General features: G+C 44.6%; 1 protein-coding gene across 8 annotated transcripts in view; it reads right to left on the bottom strand.

Annotated features, from left to right (window-relative positions):
- stxbp5l (syntaxin binding protein 5L) overlaps window positions 1-21,616 on the bottom strand; it is a 141,824-nt gene that overhangs the window by 26,426 nt on the left and 93,782 nt on the right. For 3 of the 8 annotated variants that reach the window (XM_072686629.1, XM_072686632.1, XM_072686630.1), the window contains exons 12-21: window positions 20,607-20,754; window positions 19,773-19,840; window positions 19,052-19,092; window positions 17,803-18,020; window positions 17,496-17,662; window positions 16,644-16,769; window positions 16,352-16,503; window positions 13,194-13,262; window positions 10,998-11,063; window positions 5,339-5,443 (exon numbers count right to left, since the gene is read on the bottom strand). In XM_072686629.1, the coding sequence (XP_072542730.1) occupies window positions 5,339-5,443; window positions 10,998-11,063; window positions 13,194-13,262; window positions 16,352-16,503; window positions 16,644-16,769; window positions 17,496-17,662; window positions 17,803-18,020; window positions 19,052-19,092; window positions 19,773-19,840; window positions 20,607-20,754 (1,160 nt within the window). The remainder of the gene's footprint in view (window positions 1-5,338; window positions 5,444-10,997; window positions 11,064-13,193; window positions 13,263-16,351; window positions 16,504-16,643; window positions 16,770-17,495; window positions 17,663-17,802; window positions 18,021-19,051; window positions 19,093-19,772; window positions 19,841-20,606; window positions 20,755-21,616) is intronic. The other 5 variants (XM_072686634.1, XM_072686636.1, XM_072686635.1 and 2 more) reach the window with 3 other exon arrangements.

Raw genomic sequence — 21,616 nt, 5'->3', positions numbered from 1 at the left:
TAGAGGGCAGTTCAGAGTCAAAGTTTCTGACAACAACAAACATGGCGACGGTGGAGGAGGTCGTGAAAATGTTCGTACAATAAAAAAGCAGCTAAAAGCGATGAGAAAGTTGTTCGTGTCTCACTCAAACTATTGGCTACACTGCCCACGAATTCTAGTGATACTGATTCATTCTGTCTATATCCGTGAGCTTTTGCAAAGCTTGGACAAATACGTATAAAATGAACGCAGATTACGGACAGACGACTTCTTCCGCATCCGTAAGCTTTTACAAAACATATACAAATACATACAAAAAAAGGCAGAGTACGGACAGACGACTTTGTCCGTATCTGTTTCCATATAACATTAAGAATAAATGAACCTTCACACTGATAGGGGCTGGTGCGGACTTCGTCCTTATCCGTAAGCTTTTGCAAAACGTGCACAAATACGAATAAAAGAAACGCAGAGTGCGGACAGACAACTTCGTCCATATCTAAGCTTTCACAGAACGTGGACAATTACGAATAAAATAAACGCAGAGTACGAACAGACGATTTCGTCCATATCCGTAAGCTTTTACAAAACGTACACAAATACGTACAAAATAAACGCAGAGTACGGACAGACGACTTCGTCCGTATCTAAGCTTTCACAGAACGTGGACAATTACGTACAAAATAAACGCAGAGTACGGACAGACGACTTTGTCCATTTTCCAACGTTTCCATACATAACGTTAAGAATAAATGAGCCTTCACACTGATAGGGGCTGGTGCGGACGTAAACGTAGTTATTAATAGAGTATGTGTTGAAAAGATGTCAGGAGCTCCTCTAAGTGTTTGACGTGTCGGGAATTAAAATGAAAAACGTTCATCTTGGCAGAAATCTGCGCTGTACCTTGGTTTGGAGGGGAAAGGCAGGCGTGAGGCATGTGGTAACCTTTCTCTCTCTCTTTCTATTCCTCGTCCTCTCTCAGAGGAAGTGGAGATGGAGGGGGATTTGGCCGTAAATGGAAGAGCTCTTGTTCTGAGCGCCGCGGCGGAAATTGCTCTTTGTATGTGGCGGAAAAAATTCCGGAATCAATAACCTGTGCCTTACAGGTGGACTCCCTCTACTGAGCCCCGCTGATGCTGATGAACTGTTTGTATGAGTGTGTATGAATGTGTGTGTGCTAGTATTTGCATGACAGACCTGGAAATCTGCATGTTAAATGTGTTCACACCTCGTATGTGAGCGTATATACACCGTATGAGTGTATATACCCACTGACTCCTGTGTCGGACATCTGTTATTGTATATCCTCAGGCACGGCTCCAACGAGTAACCTCATTAGCTGGCAGCTGGTGACCATGTACTGTCCCTGCCGCGGCGCTGTTCCTCCATGGTCGGATTGTCGGAGTTAGCATGTGCCAGCGTCTTCGAAACCTGCCCCAAAGCCTTCGGTGTCTTCTCCGAGGCTGACTGCAGTGATAGGAGGGCTAATTTGGGAACCTTTTAGAGGATTCATCGCGGAATTGTTCGCAGTCAAACCTGCTCTGCAATTTGCATGAATTACTGATATGATTCTGCTCTTTTCAGCCTACGCCCGTCCTCCGCCCCTGCAGATACACGCCACCGCTTCAGAAGCTTGCCAGGGATGAATTTTTTTGTGTACCCATTCTCATATCCTCTCAGATCCTAAACTTTCACAATTTCTATTTAACCAAAAAAGGAAAAGGGACAGAAACCAAATATGGACGTCCTGCATGGTCAGTACTTAGTGACACCCCCTTTGGCGACTCTTTAGCAAATCTCCTGTTTGGGAGATCTCCAGCTTGTCATTCTTCCTGCAGAACAATTCCAGTTCCGGGAGGTTCTTGGTCCATCTTGCTGCTCAGCTCTTATGAGGTCTATCCATAGATGTTCAGGTACGTTTAGGTCAGGGAGGCTAAACCTTCACCTTGCGCCTCTTGAGGGGGTTCCTCATGGAAGTTGAGTTGATCATTTTTATCCTGCTGCTAAAGCTCCTCCTCTTTTTTATGTCTTCAGAGTTTGATGTTTGCTTCCAGAGTTTACTGGTATTTCATTGAACCCATTATTCCCTCTACCAGTGAAATGCTCACTGTGCCACCGGCTGCAACGCAACCCCTGCACTGAACAGTTGGCAAAGTGTTCTTTCCATGACATTCTGCTCCAAGTTTCTCCAAACACACTTCTCTTATTGCAGCCATGAAGACCTCTTTTAGCATCATCAGTCCACAGGACTTGTGTCGAAAGCGTATCAGGCTTGATTAGACGTTCCTCTGAAAGCATCGGGCGCTGAATTTTATCGCGAGGATGCAGGAAACGATTCCTTCTGATGACTTTTCCACCACTCCATCAGTCCACCTGGAGGTCTTCAACCTTCCTTAAGATGCTTTTCAGCTTTTTTGGCAAGTTTTCTTGGTCTTCCAGACCTCAGCTTGACCTCCGCCGTTCTTGTTAACTGCCATTTCTCAACGACATGGCTAGCTGAAAACATCCTGGCTAAAACTTAACGATCTCAACACCCTCCTAAACCATGGCCACAAGTTACAAGCCATTCTTATCCTGTTCGTAGTATCTCAGTGCTCGTTCGTACGTCGTTTCGACCTTGCGTTGAAGAAAACAATAAACCCCGGCCAGATGTTTATGATCTGTTTTCAAATCAGGACAGTGCTGGTATATTTCACCACATCTGGCCATTTCATTTTCAAGATTTCCATGAGTAAAGCTTAAGCAGGTGCAAAAAGGTCAGCGCTAGATCAGGTGCACATGCAGTGAGCCATTCATTCTCGCACCCATGCTCTGGAAGACTCAGCCTCGCAGTCTCTGAGTGGTCATTCGGTGTTTACCTGCTAATGAGCTAACAAGGTGAATGAGCTCGCGATGGGCTCCACTACCGAGATAGCTGATTAGCATCATAATGTATTCCTGCTAGCAAGCTAAACAAGGAACAGGAAGATAAGCTAGATATTTTACGATGTAAAGGAAGCAACCGTTACACCTAAAAGGTTTTTGGTCCTCGGTTCTTTTAGTTACTGTGGATTCAGGCTGAGCTTTGAACTAGAACTAGAACGGAAGGGCTGAAACACCCCTCGTAGCTTTAGAATGAGTGGGCAGCGCTAAACTGCTGCTGCAAGCTGAATAGCCAAACAAACACTGTTTGGACAAAAGTATTGGGACACACCTCTTAATCACGGGATTCAGGTGCTTCATTTAGGAAATCCAGCCCCTAGCCCTGCAGTCGGCCTTTCTTCCACACATCAGTGAAAGAACGGGAGGTTCTGAAGAGCTCACTGAACTCCAGCGTGGTTCTGTATGTAATAGGAGACACCGCTGCACCAACAACAACAAGTCAGCTGGTGAAATTTAGACCTTCCCTCCTTTCCTTCCTCCATCAGCTGTGAGTGGTGTTATTATTGAACAGTGGAAGAGTTTAGGAGGAACAGCTCACAGAGAGCAGCTCAGTGTCCACTGAGTGTCTGTCAGACCACGTAAAGTTACAGAGCGGGGTCAGGGCCGAGTGCTGAGCTCCTCAGAGCAGAGTACAGAAAAGCCTCCAACTGACTCAGTAACTGCAGCAGAGCTCCAGACCTGCTGCTGCTGCTGGTAGAGCTTAGAGCAAAGGGGGACCAGTTTCATATTAATACAGCCTATGGGTTTAGAATGGCATTGTCATAAAAGCTCCTGTATATGAAGGTGTCCCAATACTTTTGTCCAAATAATGTATTTCATTAAAAACATCCATTTCATTATTTCAATGCCTTTATATGTCTGATTAGCTTTCAGGCTAGTCCCGTGCTAATCACTGGGGCCTCTAAGGTTAAGCCGCCTCTTGCTAATGCGCTGATTGACGAGCTGGCCGGTTAATTCTGAGGCTTAATTAGCTGATGCAAAAGTCATTCCAGCTCAGGCAATCTGCAAAATAAAGCGCAAGTCAACAGCTTCCTTCTGAGCTCACACACACACACACACACACTCGCATGTACACACACACACTCGCATGTACACACACAAGCATGGAGGTGGCGCTAAAGAGAGATGGACAAATGAAAGAAGCTCGCCCTTCGATCACTCTCTCTCTCAGGCCCACTGGCCATGAGCCCTTAAGCTCCGCCCACCAATGTATACTTTCATCACAACTGTTGCTAGGTGGGACAAGCAGAAACTCACTCAACCTCATGAGAGACTTTACAGTCTCGGGCGGAGACTTTACAGTCTCTCATTAGGGTGAATATTAATAATGCTCTAAATGTAGGTATTGTGATATACACTGAGGAGGCGGAGCTACAGTCTCTCATTAGGGTGAATATTAATAACGCTCTAAATGTAGGTATTGTGATATACACTGAGGAGGCGGAGCTACAGTCTCTCATTAGGGTGAATATTAATAACGCTCTAACTGTAGGTATTGTGATATACACTGAGGAGGCGGAGCTACAGTCTCTCATTAGGGTGAATATTAATAACGCTCTAAATGTAGGTATTGTGATATACACTGAGGAGGAGGAGCTACAGTCTCTCATTAGGGTGAATATTAATAACGCTCTAAATGTAGATATTGTGATATACACTGAGGAGGCGGAGCTACAGTCTCTCATTAGGGTGAATATTAATAACTCTAAATGTAGGTATTGTGATATACACTGAGGAGGCGGAGCTACAGTCTCTCATTAGGGTGAATATTAATAACGCTCTAAATGTAGGTATTGTGATATACACTGAGGAGGCGGAGCTACAGTCTCTCATTAGGGTGAATATTAATAACGCTCTAAATGTAGGTATTGTGATATACACTGAGGAGGCGGAGCTACAGTCTCTCATTAGGGCGAATATTAATAATGCTCTACAGTTTACAGTGTAATACCAGCATTCTGTAAAGTTTTTTTTCAACCTAGCAACAGTTGCCATGACACCATTATTCGTGGGCGGAGCATGGAGAGGTCAGTTCTCACCAGTTCAAACTCAGTTCAAGCCCTTTTCTCTCCTTCCTCCCAGTGCGTGAAAGCATCCACTCATCATCCACCTCTCACACACACACACACACACACACACACACCTACCCTCCCATTCTACCTCTCCAAACACACACAGTGGACTTCATGCGCTTGTGCACAATTGCACCCATGCTAACAGCCACCCCCTCGCCTCCCACACGCCCTCACTCACGCAAACCTGATGCCAAAACAAGTGGTGTGGAGCGCTAGCAGCTAGGCACAGCTAGGCAAGAGGCACTACGAGCATGTAGCTAACCCTACAGCAGCATGCTAATAACCACCACCCACCCAAACAAACACACACTGGCGGAGGTGCACACGGGCGGAGAGGCCGGTCCAGAGGTTCCAGAGCTTACCATTGTCCAGCAGGTAAAAGACTGGACTGTAATGGCTGGCCCGCAGGTTGGACACGGGCTCCGCCGTGGCCCGAGGGTCATTGTGGATGGAGGAAGGATAGGGCACTGGAAATCAGAGAGCCATACACACACACACACACATATACACACATACACATACACAAATCAGAACCCAACATTCCATGAGCCTCTAATATAACAGAGAGGAGAGGATGAGGTCTGAGCAGAGGAAACGTCTACAACCTACCCATCATAACAGCACGACAGCCAGCTGTCAGTCATACAACTTTCCATCAGTCACACAACAGTCAAACATAAATCACACAAGTCTACTATCAAATCCACGCAACAATCAACCATTAATTATGCAACATGTAACCATCAAAGCAGAACAGTCAACTGTCAATCACACAGCATTTGAGCATCAGTCACATGAGTCAGCCATCAAAGCCAAACAATGAACACCCAATCAGCCATCAGTATCATTACCCATGTACATTGTAGACTCAGTCAGCCATCAGTGTCACACAACAATCATCTGTCAGTCACACAACAATCAGCCGTCAGTCACACAACAATTGGCTATCAGCCACACAACAGTCAGCTACCAGTTACACATCAATTAGCAGTTAATTACATAACAATTATCAATCAGCCACACAACAACCAGCTAATGGCCTTACAATAATTGGCCAACAGTCCAAAAACAATAAGCTGTCAGTCACACAACAATCAGCCAGCAGTTACATATAAATTAGCAGTTAATTACACAACAATTAGCAGTCAATTGCACAACAATTAGCCATCAATCACACAACAATTGGCTATTAGCCCCACAACGATTGGCAATAAGCCACACAACAATCAACCATCAGTCACACAACAATCAGCTGTCAGTCACACAACAATTAGCAGTTAATTGCACAACAATCAGCCGTCAATCAGCCACACAACAATTTGCCGCAAGTCCCACAACAATCAGACGTCAGTCAACCAACACTCAGCAGTCAATTACACAACAATCAGCTGTCAGTCACACATCAATTAGCAGCTAATTTCACAACAATCAGCCATCAGTCATACAACAATCAGCTACCAATTACACAATGATCAGCCATCAGCCACACAGCAATCAGCCGTCAGCCGCACAGCAATCAAGCAGCCAATGCTAAGTTAAAAAACTGCAGAATAACTTTACAATAATCTCAAAATGAGAAACATTGGACACAGGCTTCACTTATTGGTCACATAATTCATATCACTCCCTCTCTAATAAATCCACACTGGAGAGGCTGAGGGCTGCTGAGTGCTCCTTCTTTTGGAAAAGTTGTTCTTAATGGAGGCTTTAACGAACAACTACAGCTGTAAAAATGAACCACATGACCTACACAAAAGCACCCCGACACTGAAGCAACACTAAATATAAAACAGTCCTCAGGCGCTCCGCCTAATTAGCGAGTTTGGGTACTTTGAGGTGCACCTCTTGCTGACACCGGCATTCAATTCAGTTAATTCTGCTCACCCAGCTTTTAGAACCCCAGAAAAGAAAGCACTGACCAGTACGACCGGCCACTCTGGAGCCGCTGCACATGAGCTTAAGATTCTTAAGATCTGATATATCTTAGTCTGGCTCATTTCAGCTGACTTACTCAGCTGGCTTACTGACATTTCTGCAGGTCTATGCACCCTGACGAAGCCCAGCGATGGTACCTGCCAACCTGTACCTTCCCATACGCTGTTTTTCCTGAAGCATCTTTTCCATTTTACCTGGAACTTTCTGTTCTAAATATACCCCAGTGGGTCACAGGCAATGGCTGACATTTCAGCTTATTAGCCACCTGGCAGAGCGCCAACGTCAACATGGGGTCACTGAGACCTGCCTCGGCTGTGCAGCCAAAAAAAATGACCCCAACAACCTCGCAAACAGCAAACAACCGCAACGACAGACCGGCGGGGCTCAGAGGGAGGCCGAGAGAGGACTTCAAAGAGAAGCACAGGACCAATTACTGAAACTGGAGGGAACAGAGAGAGAGGAAAAGAGAGAGAGAGAGAGAGAGAGAGAGAGAGAGCTCAATTCCAATTTCACATAGAAGCTGCCCTTCAGTAGTTGCCTAGCTAGTTTGCTTGCTTTGCTGACGGCACAAAACTACACCTGACTAGACCTAACGGCGTGGGACATCATAGAAACGACAGCTGACTAAAGACAATGGTACTGGACACCACAAAACCTACAATCACAAGAGCCAACAGTGTAGGACTCCATAAAAACTACAACTGTACAAGATCCAACAGTGTAAGACACCACAAAAACTACAGATGATTAGTAGTAACAGTGTAGGACACTACAAAAACTACAACCGTACAAGAGACAACAGAGTAGGACACCACAAAAACTACAGATGATTAGTAGTAACAGTGTAGGACACTACAAAAACTACAACTGTACAAGAGCCAACAGTGTAGGACACCACAAAAACTACAACTGTACAAGATCCAACAGTGTAAGACACCACAAAAACTACAACTGTACAAGATCCAACAGTGTAAGACACCACAAAAACTACAACTGTACAGGATCCAACAGTGTAGGACTCCATAAAAACTACAACTGTACAAGAGCCAACAGTGTAAGACACCACAAAACTACAGATGATTAGTAGTAACAATGTAGGACACCACAGAAACTACAATCACAAGAGCCAACAGAGTAGGACACCACAAAAACTACATATGATTAGTAGTAACAGTGTAGGACACTACAAAAACTACAACCGTACAAGAGACAACAGAGTAGGACACCACAAAAACTACAGTGGATTAGTGGTAACGGTGTAAGACACCACTAAAACTACAACCGTACAAGATCCAACAGTGTAAGACACTACAAAAACTACAACTGTACAGGATCCAACAGTGTAAGACACCACAAAAACTACATATGATTAGTAGTAACAGTGTAGGACACTACAAAAACTACAACCGTACAAGAGACAACAGAGTAGGACACCACAAAAACTACAGTGGATTAGTGGTAACGGTGTAAGACACCACTAAAACTACAACCGTACAGGAGCCAACAGTGTAGGACACCACAAAAACTACAGTGGATTAGTGGTAACAGTGTAAGACATCACAAAAACTACAACTGTACAATATCCAACAGTGTAAGACACCACAAAAACTACAGATGATTAGTGGTAACAGTGTAAGACATCACAAAAACTACAACTGTACAATATCCAACAGTGTAAGACACCACAAAAACTACAGATGATTAGTGGTAACAGTGTAAGACATCACAAAAACTACAACTGTACAATATCCAACAGTGTAAGACACCACAAAAACTACAGATGATTAGTGGTAACAGTGTAAGACATCACAAAAACTACAACTGTACAATATCCAACAGTGTAAGACACCACAAAAACTACAGATGATTAGTAGTAACAGTGTAGGACACCACAAAAACTCTTAATCACAAGAACCAACAGTGTAGGACACCACAAAAACTACAGATTAGTGGTAACAGTGTAAGACACCACAAAAACTACATCCATCTAGTGCCAATGGTGCAGAACAGGCTGCAAAAACTACACCCAACTTGAGCTAATGATGTAGGATCCCACAAAAACTACACCCGACTAAAATCTAAATCTTTACTAAGGAATTAAGGGCACAGTACAGTCGCAGCCTGAACTCTTTAGAATAGCTAGGAGATGTTTTAGGACAGCTCCGAGACGGCAGTCTGTAAACACGGCACAAGCACCCAGCAGACTGCAGCGGAAACAGCTGCCCGACCACTTCGCTCTTTCATTTATAATTCATCTCCTCTGGCCCGGGGCTACTTCCCAATGTACACATCTAAAAAGCCGGGCCTGGAATAAAACAAAAATATGAAACAATATCACGGCGGCATGAAATATTCATGCGAAACGGCAGCTTTCTGCAGCCTGCCATGTTCAACTTCCTCTCCTGTGAAATAAACAGCGAATAATGTGGTGTATAAATAGCTCCACGCCTGAAAAGTTCTGTCCATGGATCCATGTTGACCCCACATGTGGATTCCCACCAGGGTCAGTGATGGGACCAGGAGGGGTTTGCCAACATGCTCATATGGAACGTGACTCATGGGCTTGATGGGTTCCTGGTGGGTTCCAGGTGGGTGTGGGCTCTGAGTGGGTTTGTACATGTGTTGTTACTGGGACCCAGTTGGGTTTCCCAAATAGGCCCTGTCATCAAAGCCCACCCTAATCTCACATGGGTCCCATCTAGGCCCCATTTGCAGTGTACAACCCGACGGGGCCCATGCTTAACCCCTCCTGATCCCATCACTGACTCTGGTGGGCATACAGACCCCTCATGGGCATGTTATCTGGGTAGATGGAACCCATGTGAGATTAAGGTTGGGTTGTAGTAATGGGCCCGTGTGGGAAGCTCAATAGAGTCCCAGTAACAACACATGTACAAACCCACTCAGAGCCCACTTGGAACCCACCTAGCCCATGTTCCACCCATGTGAGGCCCACGTGAGAATGTAGGCTTGGGGAATTAATTCATTAAAAAATATCAAAAAGCAGAAAACACCATCATATCCTGTTGAGATATTAAAATACAGAAGACAAGCGAGATGAAAAGAGAGCGAGAGAGAACGAGATAAAGAGAAAGAGAGATAGAACGAGATAAAGAGAGAGAGAGAGAGAGAGGGAGAGAGATAGAACGAGATAAAGAGAGAGAGAGGGAGAGAGATAGAACGAGAGAAAATAGTGAGCGATGGAAAATGAAGATCTATTGGAGCTGTATGAAAGAGAAGGTGGGTGTGGTTAGTATGTAAATGACATGGGTATGTTTGGTACACTATTTGGACAAAAGTTTGTGGACACCCCTTTGAACAAATGCATTCAGCTCAACACTTTCAGTCGCACCCATTGCTGACACAGTTGTGCTAATGCACACAGATACAGCTTGTCTAGTCCCTGTAGACAAGTACTGCCAATAGAATAGGACTTTCTGGAGCAGATCAATCTATTGTGGTATTAAGCCCCCCAGCATTGAGCTGTGGAGCAGTGGAAGAACTGTTTTTTTCTGGAATGATGGTGGTAGTGCTCCATCCGGACCTCACTAATGCTCTTGTTGCTGAATGCAATCAAATCCTCACAGTAATCTAGTAGAAAGTCTTCTTCCCTGGACAGCAGAGACAGTTACTCCAAGAAAAAGCAGGATAGCAGGTGTCCCAATACTTTTGTCCACATAGTGTAAGTGTTAATGAAGTGGGTGTTGTGAGTGTGCAGATTATGTGGCTGTGGCCTTGTTAGCATTTATGCTAATGAGATTCGTGTTAGTAATATGCTAATGACATATTTAGCTGGTGTGTGGAAGAAGTGGGTGTGGCTTTGGAATGTTAATGCCGTGGGTGTGGTTGGTGTGAAAGTGTGGTTAGAATAAAGTGGATGTTGCTTTGGCATGCAAATGAAAGGGGTGTGGCTGGTAAGCTAATGAAGTTGTTGAAATGTTATTGGGATGCTATGAGCATGTTTAATTGGTTAGTATGCAAATGAAGTGGGTGTGGCTCTGGTATGACATTAGTAAAGTGGGGGTGGGTGGTCTGTTAATGAGGTGGGTGGGGCTTTAGAATGTTAATGAATTGGGAGGAGCTTACCTGAGGTGGGCGACTTGCTCCTCTCCAGGTCCAGAGACACCTGGTTGTCTGAAAGCTCCGTAAGGCCTGAGGCAGGAAGAGGAAGCAGACAGACATAAGGACTCGCTCTGTTAAACCGTCAAGAGCATCAGGATGTGCTGAGGAGCCTTCTGGAGCCAACATGGGCTCGTCTTTGAACCCTTTTATCAATACCGCCAAAAGATTAGGACTCTCTGGAGCAGATCAACATCAACAGCACCATGCTGCCTAATAATGCCAGGCGTGAGCTAGAGGGGTTTACAGCCCCCCAGCAATGAGCTGTGAAGAACTGGAATGATGGATGGTGCTCCATCCAATACTTCTGGGATGAGTTGGGGAGGTGATCAATCTTCCGCCGTTGACCCCAGTAGCATCACTGATGATGCAGCATCCCAGCTCATCTGCAAGTCATTTTAAGCCGTTTCTATTGGTCCATTTGTCCTGGGGTATTCTAATGATGTGCTAGGCAGTTGGTCTTATTGGACAGTGTTAAAGAGAGGGGAATAATAATGAGGTTATGATCCGACAGGGGTCAAATCCTGTAGCCTAACCTGCCGAACCAGCGCTCCAGAAGCAGCTCCGCACATCCACGTCACAGAAGACCCAGCATGGGTGTGAGTATCTGTGTGTATGAGTGTGTGTGTGTGTGAGTAAACACTCATATTGATCATATTCTAGGCCCCATCTGCACAAATATGATGAGGCCTGCACTGCAGCGACATCAATCTCTTCTAATGCGCCTTACTATGAATATGGGCGAGAGCGAGAGAGAGGAGATGGTAGAGAGACAGTGAAAGATTGAAGGAAGCTGGAATTATATTATAAACTCTGACATTATAATAGAAATATATTATAATAAAATCATAATCCATGCGAAAGTGTGCAGTGCAAGCCTCAACTAGTCACAAATACAGAGGCGAACCAGAGAACCAGCAGCCACCGCAATCAGGGTCAAGGAGAAGAGGGGGACGCTGCACTGGAGCGAGTCCCATCCACAGATATTGGTCTAGGATCCAAAATTTCTTTGGCGGTTCTGAAGCCAAATTCCAGGGTTTGCTCATTGGCCACGCCCACCACAATGGAATTCATTGTCTTGCAAGACGAAATCTCGAGCTTTTATGAAATGAAGGATCTTTTAGAGTAAAAAAAAAGATCTATTATCCTCAGGATCTCAGTCTGGAGAGTTTTGGGACACTTTGACCTTCAGCACTTCAGTACTTTGGTGCTTCCAGAAAGTTCTAAGCCTTATCTTTATGCTACTCGACTGCTGGGACACTTGGATTGGCTGAACCCTGATTGGTTACTCTACCAAAGCGCAGACCAAGACAAACCCTCGGCAAAGAGATAAGAGCATGAAATGGCTGGATGTTCGGTGCTCCTCGTCTGTAAGCTCTAAGAACCTCGCTCTTAAACATAAGGGTGTCAAAAGGGTTCCTTTGAGTGACTCCATAGAAGTGAAATCAGTTTCCTAAAGAACCTTTTAATGGACAAAGCTCCACGCGATGCCAAGGGTCCACACATGCTCACACTGGCTTGAACTGGCTTGAAGAGGTTCCTCCACTTTGGTCTCCAAATCCAGTCTCTAGGCCTGGATGTTCTGTTGGCCAACTGGTCACAGCCGTGGTAGGTGTGAAACTATGTGACCAATCAATTAAATCAAAATCCAGGACTGGAAACCAGATTCGCAATCCAGAGTTGGAACTCTAGGTTCTAGGTCATGAATCAGAGAACCATTTTGCCACCTCAAAGACTATATAGAAGGATCCACAGTCTAAATGGTTCTGCACTGTGATGGAGGCCTGTTGTAGATGGTTCTTGTCCATGTTGACTCAAAGCTCATCAGCCTGTCTTCTGGTCTAAGTGAGCCTCAAGTCAACACAGTTCTGGGACATTCCTTCAAAGAACCCTCCACTGAAAACTTCTATGGGCCTCCAAAAGAGGTTCTTCTGTCACATCGCTCTGAGGAACCATTCGCTCTGGACCACTGGTCTGGAAGGTTTAATGTATCTACTGTTACCCAATGACTCGTGCTATCAGCACATCCACCAACCAATGAACATCCAAGCATTTCAAGTTACGCCCCACCCGGACCACTGTGCCCCGCCCGCCCGCCTGCCCACCTGCCCACCTGCCCACCTGCCCACCCACCGTTGCCTTCTCCCAGGAGACGGGACTTACTCTGGTAGGAGGTACGGATCCTTTTCTTTGAATCTGAATAAAAGTTAGACAGGCCACGCATGCAAAAGTCTTGCAACAGCGCACCCATGCCCAAGCACCGCCACCACCCACCAGAGAGAGAGAGAGAGAGAGAGAGAATGAGAGAGAGAGGGAGAGAGAGAGAAGAACAAAAGAGGCTCAGAGTGAAAAAAAGGAGTGTGACCGCAATGCAAGACCAAGTTCAGTGTTCAGTGAGTGAGGGAGGGAGTGAGGGAGGGAGGGAGTGAGTGATGGAGGGAGGGAGTGAGTGCGTGCAGGAGTGAGGAAGTGAGGGAGGAAGGGAGGGAGTGAGGTAGTGAGGAAGGGAGTGCGAGAAGGAGGGAGGGTGTGAGAGAGGGAGTGAGAGAGGGAGGGAGGGAGGGAGGGAGGAAGAGAGTGAAGGAGTGAGGGAGGAAGGAAGGGAGGAAATGAAGGAGTGAGGGAGGGAATGAGAGAGTGAGTGAGGAAGGGAGGGAGTGAAGGAGGGAGGAAGTGAGGAAGGGAGTGAAGGAGTGAAGCAGTGAGGGAGGGAGTGAGGGAGGGAGGGAGGAAGGGAGGGAGGAAAAGGCTAAGGCCTGGGTAAGGAAGGAAGGAAGGAATGAGAAGCCGGTGAACATCTCTGATAATCAAGCGTAAAGAAAATGGATCAAAACCTGACCCTGGCATCGGCCAACCCATGGCCTCTCGCGCCACTCTACCGCTCTACTGCTAGAGAGAGGAGCTCAACTTCCTCACTCCATACAAAATAAGCAGCAAAATGAACAAAATACAACCAAACAGGAACGAAACACCCTGTTCACACCTGGCGAGTTAATGTGACTCATATCCGGATTGCAATCTGGATTTTTCTGTTCCACCTTAAATGGTGCAGTACCTCCATTCTAAATTAAACCAGTGGCTTCGCTTAAGGTGGAACGGACAAATCAACCGGGTCTAGGGTCTAATTGTAGAACCTGTAGAGATCTACATCCGTCTCAAATGAATTTTGGGTTCGTTCACACCTATCAGGAAACAATCCAGATTACGAGTCAGATTAAATGAGCAGGTGTGAACGGAGTCAAAGTGAAACAAACACAATTCAAATTAGTGTTAAAAAATGAGGGAAAAATCACATTCCGGTCAGTCCACGACAGACCTGAGCCAGGTCTGGACTCACAGTGATGTGGACATATGGACATGTGGAGACAGCTATAGGGGGGCGGCACATGCAGAAGTTGGAGTAAACTGTACTGTTTGTGACGCTCTCAGCTAATCCCGGCAAGATTAAACAGGATCAGAGCATCTGCCAAACACTGTAACCTGATCATAATCATATGCAGCTAAATTAAGTAAACAGGGCCATTTCTGAGAGAAAATTAATTACTGCTGACAAAATATGTTCAGAATTCAGTAAAAAAAAAGAGCTGAATAAGTTAATATACAGTGCTATGCTGGGTACAGAAGATTCATGTGTAAATGCTCACTATAGCTATAAATAATAAATAGATCAAAGTTATAAATAATAAATACAAAAATGTAATGTCTATATCAGTACAAAAATTCAACCATTACCCAGGTGTACTAGCTATATCATAAATAATAAAAAAGAATGAAAAAAAAAGAAATAGAAATAGAAAATAGAAATGCTATTATATGCTATTCTATATAATATCATATACAGCACCACTAAATGACCCTGAAGTGATCTGTGAAAGATCAATATTGGTAAAAACACTAACTATCAATCAGATCTGTGTACAGTTCTGCAAAATGATGCTGATATGATAAATGAAACATCCATATATATATATGATACGAGGTCCACTATATGTACAGTTACAAAAATGGCAAACATATGAAAGATGCAAAATGTCAATAACAGTTAAAAATATTTATTTTATTATTTAAACATTTTAAATAATAAATATATTTTAAAATAAATATTTCATTTTTTAAAATTAAAAATACTACATTTAAAATACATACAATTAGGAAAAACAACACTGATATGACAAAATGTCAAAATGATGAAATGTCCACAGTGTTGAAAAGATCAGATTATTGATCAGCTGTACTGCGAGTATGACACTAAAAATTATGTATATATAAATGTATACATGTAAATGTAGAAAGATTAGTAAAATGAAATTGATGAATGTTAATATAACATAAATGAAACATTAAAATATATAACACAAAAACATGAAATGCTTGATTACATACAATCTTTAAAAAATGATCATTAAATATTTGGCTGCTGCTCAGGTTTATATGTATATCTGAATTATAAAAATACAATAAACATTTCAACAATATTAGTAAAAATATATTTGTAAGTAAAAAATATATATTAATACAAAAATGATTGCAAAAAATTGGAAAATTATGATAATTTAGCCAGGTCTGTATGTTTACACATGTATATGTTGATGATGTCTGTACTGGAAAAAATGCCAAAAAGGGTTCTACATAGAACCAAAAAATGGTTCTTTAACTTTAAATTTTTTTTATTAAAGGTTCTGTATAGAACCATCTTCTACAGGGTTTGGTTGCATATAAAGAACTAATAAAAAAGCATCCAAATAGTTCTTTGGGTTCTCATGGTTCTACATAAAGAACCCATGAAGAAGCCTTTTTTAGGACTGTGTGTGTGTGTGTGTGTGCACAAAACTAAATATTTTTTAATAATCTGTTTTTATAAGTGTGTGTGTGTGATGGGGTGGGTAGGGAGAGGGGGGACTGGGTGATTAGTAGATGTGTGTGTGTGTATGTGTGTGTGTGTGTATGTGTGTGAGTGTGTGTGTGTGTGTGTGTGAGAGAGAGACAGTAGAAGCTGTAGGGTCTGTCAGGAGTCGTGCTGAAGCAAAGGCCGACAGAGATGTCAAAACGGACAACATGCAGAGAATGCAGAACCGTAAATGCAGCCTGTCTCATGCAGTCAGAAAGAGAGAGAGTGTGTGTGTTGTGTATGTAACAGTTGTGGGCGTGCGACAGAAGGATAGAGAGAGAGAGAGAGAGAGAGGGACAGAAGATTGACAGGAGACAGAGAGAACAGAGCTGGAGTGACAGTGTGAGAGAGTTACTACATATGTCTGCTCCTGATGGTGTGTGTACAGTGTGTGTGTGTGTGTGTGTGTGTGTGTGTGTGTGTGTGTGTATACCTGATGTGGACTGGCGGTTCTTGCGTGGGGAACGCGTGAGCCGCTGGAAGGGGTCGGCTGAGCCGTAGAGCTCCACGGTGCTCATACACAAGATCACCGTCTTCTGGAGGTAATCCACCACGGCCAGACCATTACAGTTACCTAGAGCCAACCTACACACACACACACACACACACCGTTACCTTACCGAAGAACCATGGCCTTTACTAAGGAACCCTTACAGAACCCCCTTTTCCCAACGCAAACGCAACAAGAGACTCATGCAAAATCTGTGTAATCAGGGGCTACTCACAGTCCGTAGGCGGAGTTTAAATCCAGGCTGGTGATTTGCTGAGGCGGCTCTCCGTCGACCCATAGCAACTGGACCACAAGCTCCGCCTGGTAACCAGGAGGCGCCCGTACCACACGGTCTTTTACCCTGAGAACCGAAATATTCATTAAAGAATCAAATCTAATTCAATCAAACTGCACTGAACTGAGTGATTCACTGATTCATTTCCTAAAGAATCACAGTCACGACAAGTCGATTCACATCAAGCCGATTTAATTCAAGTCATGCAAACTTAAGTCACGTCACATCAGGTCATGTCAAGTGTTTTCTATTAAAATCAATTTAAGCCAACTTAAGTCAAGTCAATTTAAGTTAATTTAAGTCAAGTCACATCAAGTTATGTCAGTCTTTTCAATTAAAATCAAGTACATTAAGTCAAGTCAAGTCAATTTAACTTAAGTCAATTTAAGTCAATTTATGTCAGGACAATTCAATTTAGGTAAATTTTAGTCAAGTCACATCAAGTCAAGTCAAGGCAAATCAAGTAAATTTATGTCAATTCAATTCAATTCAATTCAAGTCACATCAAGTCAATTCTATTCAAGTCAATTTACCTCAAGTCTGTTTAACTAAAGCTGAATCAAATCAGGTCAATTCAAGTCGAGTCAAGTTAAATTCATTAAAATTTAATTCAATTCAAATTGAATCATGCGGATGTTTTTATGATTCACTGAATCGTTTCCTAACAAATCATAATTGAATGGCCAGAGCGGCCAGGGACTTGCACCTCAACTCGACGCCAGTGTAGATCTGTGAATGGTGAGTGAGTGAATGAGTGCGTCGTTGTGTCCAGGTGCAGTAGCAGTAACTGACCTGAGGCAGGGGATGCTGTCCCTCACGCTGTCCGGCGTGTTGCTCCGGGGGCTGGGGGGCTGCGGCTGGGGCGAGTGCCCGCCCGGGTCTGTCAAACACACTGTGTTCTCCGTGTCTGACGGAGAGATGACGTCCTCCATCTCACACTGCAGACGCACCTCCAGAGACTGCAGGATCACAACGTGTGCGCACACACACACACATACATTTCAGAATAACGTAGCCTCCAGCACTTTAGGGATAGGCATCATCCCTAAATCTGTCTCCTAACTCACACACACTCACGTAAACACACACACATTCTGACCGTGATGGTGGTGTTGGCGTCATGCTTGCTGAAACGGTAGAGGATGACATGGGCGCTGATTCCCACCACGCAGAAGATGCGGCTCTGAGGGCACCAGCTGACCATCTGGATGGCATAGGGATCTTCCTCCACCAGCTCTGCACTGCGGCCCACCTCTGCGCCCTTCGGCTTCTCGAACACCTTCGATGTCTTCAGCTTGTAGAGCATCTGCAGCGTGACTGACAGAGGGGAGGGGCTTATTACTGCTTTGTAAACATCTGTAAACACAAAATTTACTGCATCTGCTCCACTGTAGGCAGACCCTTCCATGACCCCTTTTGGTCAACAGTCCATCCCGAGTCGAGCCTCCAAATCGTCAGTAAATGATCTGCAGCTGAAACTGATTCAGCACTGTTTAAAGAGGTTTAGTCTGTGGCTCCGCCCCCTCAGTCTGTTTACTGGTTATTTCCATCTACAGGTTAGAGCGCCTCCTATCACATGGAATAGGGAAGGCCTTCCTATCCTATTCTCAGACTCCTGACCATGGAGGATAAAGCTGAGGTGTTGATGGGATCTGACCTTACAACCTCCTGAGTCTCTTTACAAGCAGGCAGTTAGACAGTCGCTCCACTCTAGAGCTGTGAAGCCGTGTGCATTTCTGTGTCTAAGAAAGAAGGGAAGGTGAATTCGCTTAGAGCTGGACCGGCCCTACGGTCTAACCATTATCATAAGCAGATGCCCAGTCTGGATACGTCAATATGTGATAGGGGGCGCTCTAACCTACAGATGGGAATAAACAGTAGATGATTTTGAGGCTCAACTCCTTGTTGGATTGTTGACCAAACTTCTGAAGAGCTGCAGAAGTAAAAAATTATGAGTTTGGAGAACTGGACAGGCTGGACTGACTTTACACTTTTTACCGTGTAACAGACTCCCACACTTGCTGGCTCTGCACCGAGTGATGGTGGGAGGTGGATCATCTTAACCGCTACAACACACAGCTTCTTATTAATGCCCTAGTTGAGTTTGGGGGGCGTAAGTAGGCCTAAATAGGCAGTAAAAAACTCATAGTCACTTAAAAAAAAACTTTGTTGAATTTTGAGCTCCTGCGGTGGTGGTGGTATGGATCGTGAAGAAGTGCTGGAGAAAGGACAGGACTTAGATCTTATACTGACTTGTGAGCTTTTTGAAAGGAGAAGAGCGCTGAGAGGTTTGATATGAGGCGCAAGTCAGAGGCTGTATTGGGTCGTTTAAAGGGTAAAGCACTTACTGGCCGAGGCGTCCCAAAACTTTATCGATCCGTCTGCATGTCTGCGCAAGGGCAACAAAGAGGAGGGACAGAGAGCGAGGGAGAGTCAGTCAGAAGAGAGGGAGAGAGAGAGAGAGAGAGAGCACAGCTTGCTTAATCAATATTACCATTGAATCAAAAAGTTATGAAAAGTGATCCATTTACCAATAACTCAGACCAGGAGTCTTCATTGACTCCATATGAAAACACACCAAAAACCCCCCGCAGCCTGTAGACAGTTTGAAATGACCTAATCTTTCTCAAGTGTGGACTTACACTACATGTCCAAATGTTTGTGGACATCCCTTCTAATGAATGCATTCAGCTTCTCTGGAGCAGATCAACATCATGAACCTGTTGAAACCATGCTCTCTAATGCCAGGCGTGGGCTAGTAGAGGGGTCTAAAGCCCCCCAGCATTGATCTGTGGAGGAACTGTGTTCTCTGGAATGATGGTTGGGGGTGATGATCAGCCGTCCAACATCCTGACCTAGCTAAGGCTCTTGTTGCTGAATGCAATCAAATCAAATCAAAATCACAGCAATGCTCTACTCAAAATCTAGTAGAAAGCCTGGTTTCCTGGACTGAAGAGGCAGCAACCCCAACAAAAGCAGGATCAACTCTATTTAATACCCTTGATTTCAGAAATAAATAAACAATGAATGAGCAGGTGTCCCAATACTTTTGTCCACACCCACACTTACCCCGTTATGATTATCTCGGGATACGTCTGAGAGCCGATTGTCCACGTGCCTCCACTCAAAGGCCACTCCTGAGAAACAAACAACAAACCACATCATCCAAAACACTTGGCGGTTGCTATGGTATTACAGGTGGTTGCCAAAGTATTGCTAAGTGGCTGCTGTGGTGTTGGTAAGGTGTTTCTTGGTGGTTGCTTGGGTGCTCAAAATCATGCTTCAGGTGGTTTCTAAGGTGTACCATGTGGTTGCTATGGTGGTTGCTATGGTATTTCAGGTGGTTGCTAGGATGTTGCTAAGTAGGTGCTATGTTGTTAATAAGGTGTTTGTTGGTGGTTGCTTGGGTGCTCGAAATCATGCTTCAGGTGGTTTCTCAAGTGGTCGCTATAGCAGATGCTGTGGTATTTCAAGTGGTTGCTAAGGTTCATGGTGTTGGTAGGGTGTTTCTTGGTGTTTGCTAGGATGGATGATATGATACTTCAGGTGGGTTCTAAGTTGTTCCAAGGGGTTGCTATGGCACATGCTATGGTATTATCAGGTAGATGCTCAGTTGTTGCTATGAGGGTTCTATGGTGTTGATAGGGTGTTTCTCTGTGTTTGCTAGGGTGGTTGATATGATACTTCTGGTGGTTGCCATGGTATTTTATGTGGTTGCTAAAGTGTTGCTAAGTGGGTGCTACAGTTTTGGTAGTATGTTTCTTGGTGGTTGCTTGGGTGCTTCATACGGTACTTTTGGTGGTTGCTAAGGTGTTCCAGGTGGCTGCTCTGGCAGTTTAACTGGGTTAAAATCACTGCAGCACAACCGATAGCCTTCTATTAACACAGCTAAGCTCGGCCTACCTTGTGGCTGTAGCCAGTCTTTTTGTGCTTCGCCCCGATGGAGTACAGCACAGGGATGATGTCCGGAGGGCAGTCGGCGAAGTATGCCGTGCAGGTGACCGGGGATTCGTGGATGTCCATTGGGTAAGCGTTCTCAAAGATGGGGAAACTGGACAAAATGTCAGAGAAATAAACCTCTTAACCCTTTAACACATTCTTAGCTTATCGCACATCGTTTTCCCCACAGCACCACAGAGGTATCGTTCACCTGATCACTGAAGTTGCCGGAACTACTTTTTTGTTCTGGTTTTAATGTGTTTGCTAGGACCATTTCCCAAACTCTCCCTAAATACTAGGGGCCTATCTTACACCCTGCGCAAGATGCGTCGCAATGCTCGTTGCTATCTTACACCCTGCCAACAGTCTATTTTCACTCCTTCCACCTGCGTTGTTTAAACAACAGCGCTGCTTGTGAATATATCTATGCTGATGGGCGCAGTGTTCTCGAAATTACGGGTGTTCAGGTCAATTTCTGGCATATTGCTACGTATCTCAGCAACGGAAAACACACCAGGAGCTCCACTGACTGAAAACAGCCTAGGCAGTCAGACGTTCATTGCCATCTTGGCAGTAAATTGTCAACACAGGCGCGTGCAGCCCGATGCTCGTACACCCCCCACGCTCTACACCACTGAAATAGCAACCCGCCAAGGTCAGACTGACCGCACCTGGCTCTTAAAGGGAACGCTGGCGAGAGACACGCTGATTAGTTTATTGTTGCATGCTACGCCCAAAAAAAAAACACCCATGATTTGTGCGGTTCGAGCCAAGCAAGGCAAACTTTTCCCGCCGTTACCATAGCAAAGACACACCGACACGCCCTAAATCAAGCCCTGCGAGGTGTGCGGTTGCCGGCTTGCCTAAGATCGCTAAAATAGTGTCCCGAGACTCGCTATGCAATTTAGACCCATATACAGTCATATGCAAAAGTCTTGGCAAAGTCTTGATAAATACAATCAAATCCTCACAGC

This window comes from Salminus brasiliensis, chromosome 8 (assembly GCF_030463535.1).
Source record: "Salminus brasiliensis chromosome 8, fSalBra1.hap2, whole genome shotgun sequence".
Lineage (NCBI taxonomy): Eukaryota > Metazoa > Chordata > Actinopteri > Characiformes > Bryconidae > Salminus > Salminus brasiliensis.
The sequence above is the reverse complement of the archived record's forward strand: the minus strand, read 5'-3'. Positions and strand labels throughout refer to the sequence as shown.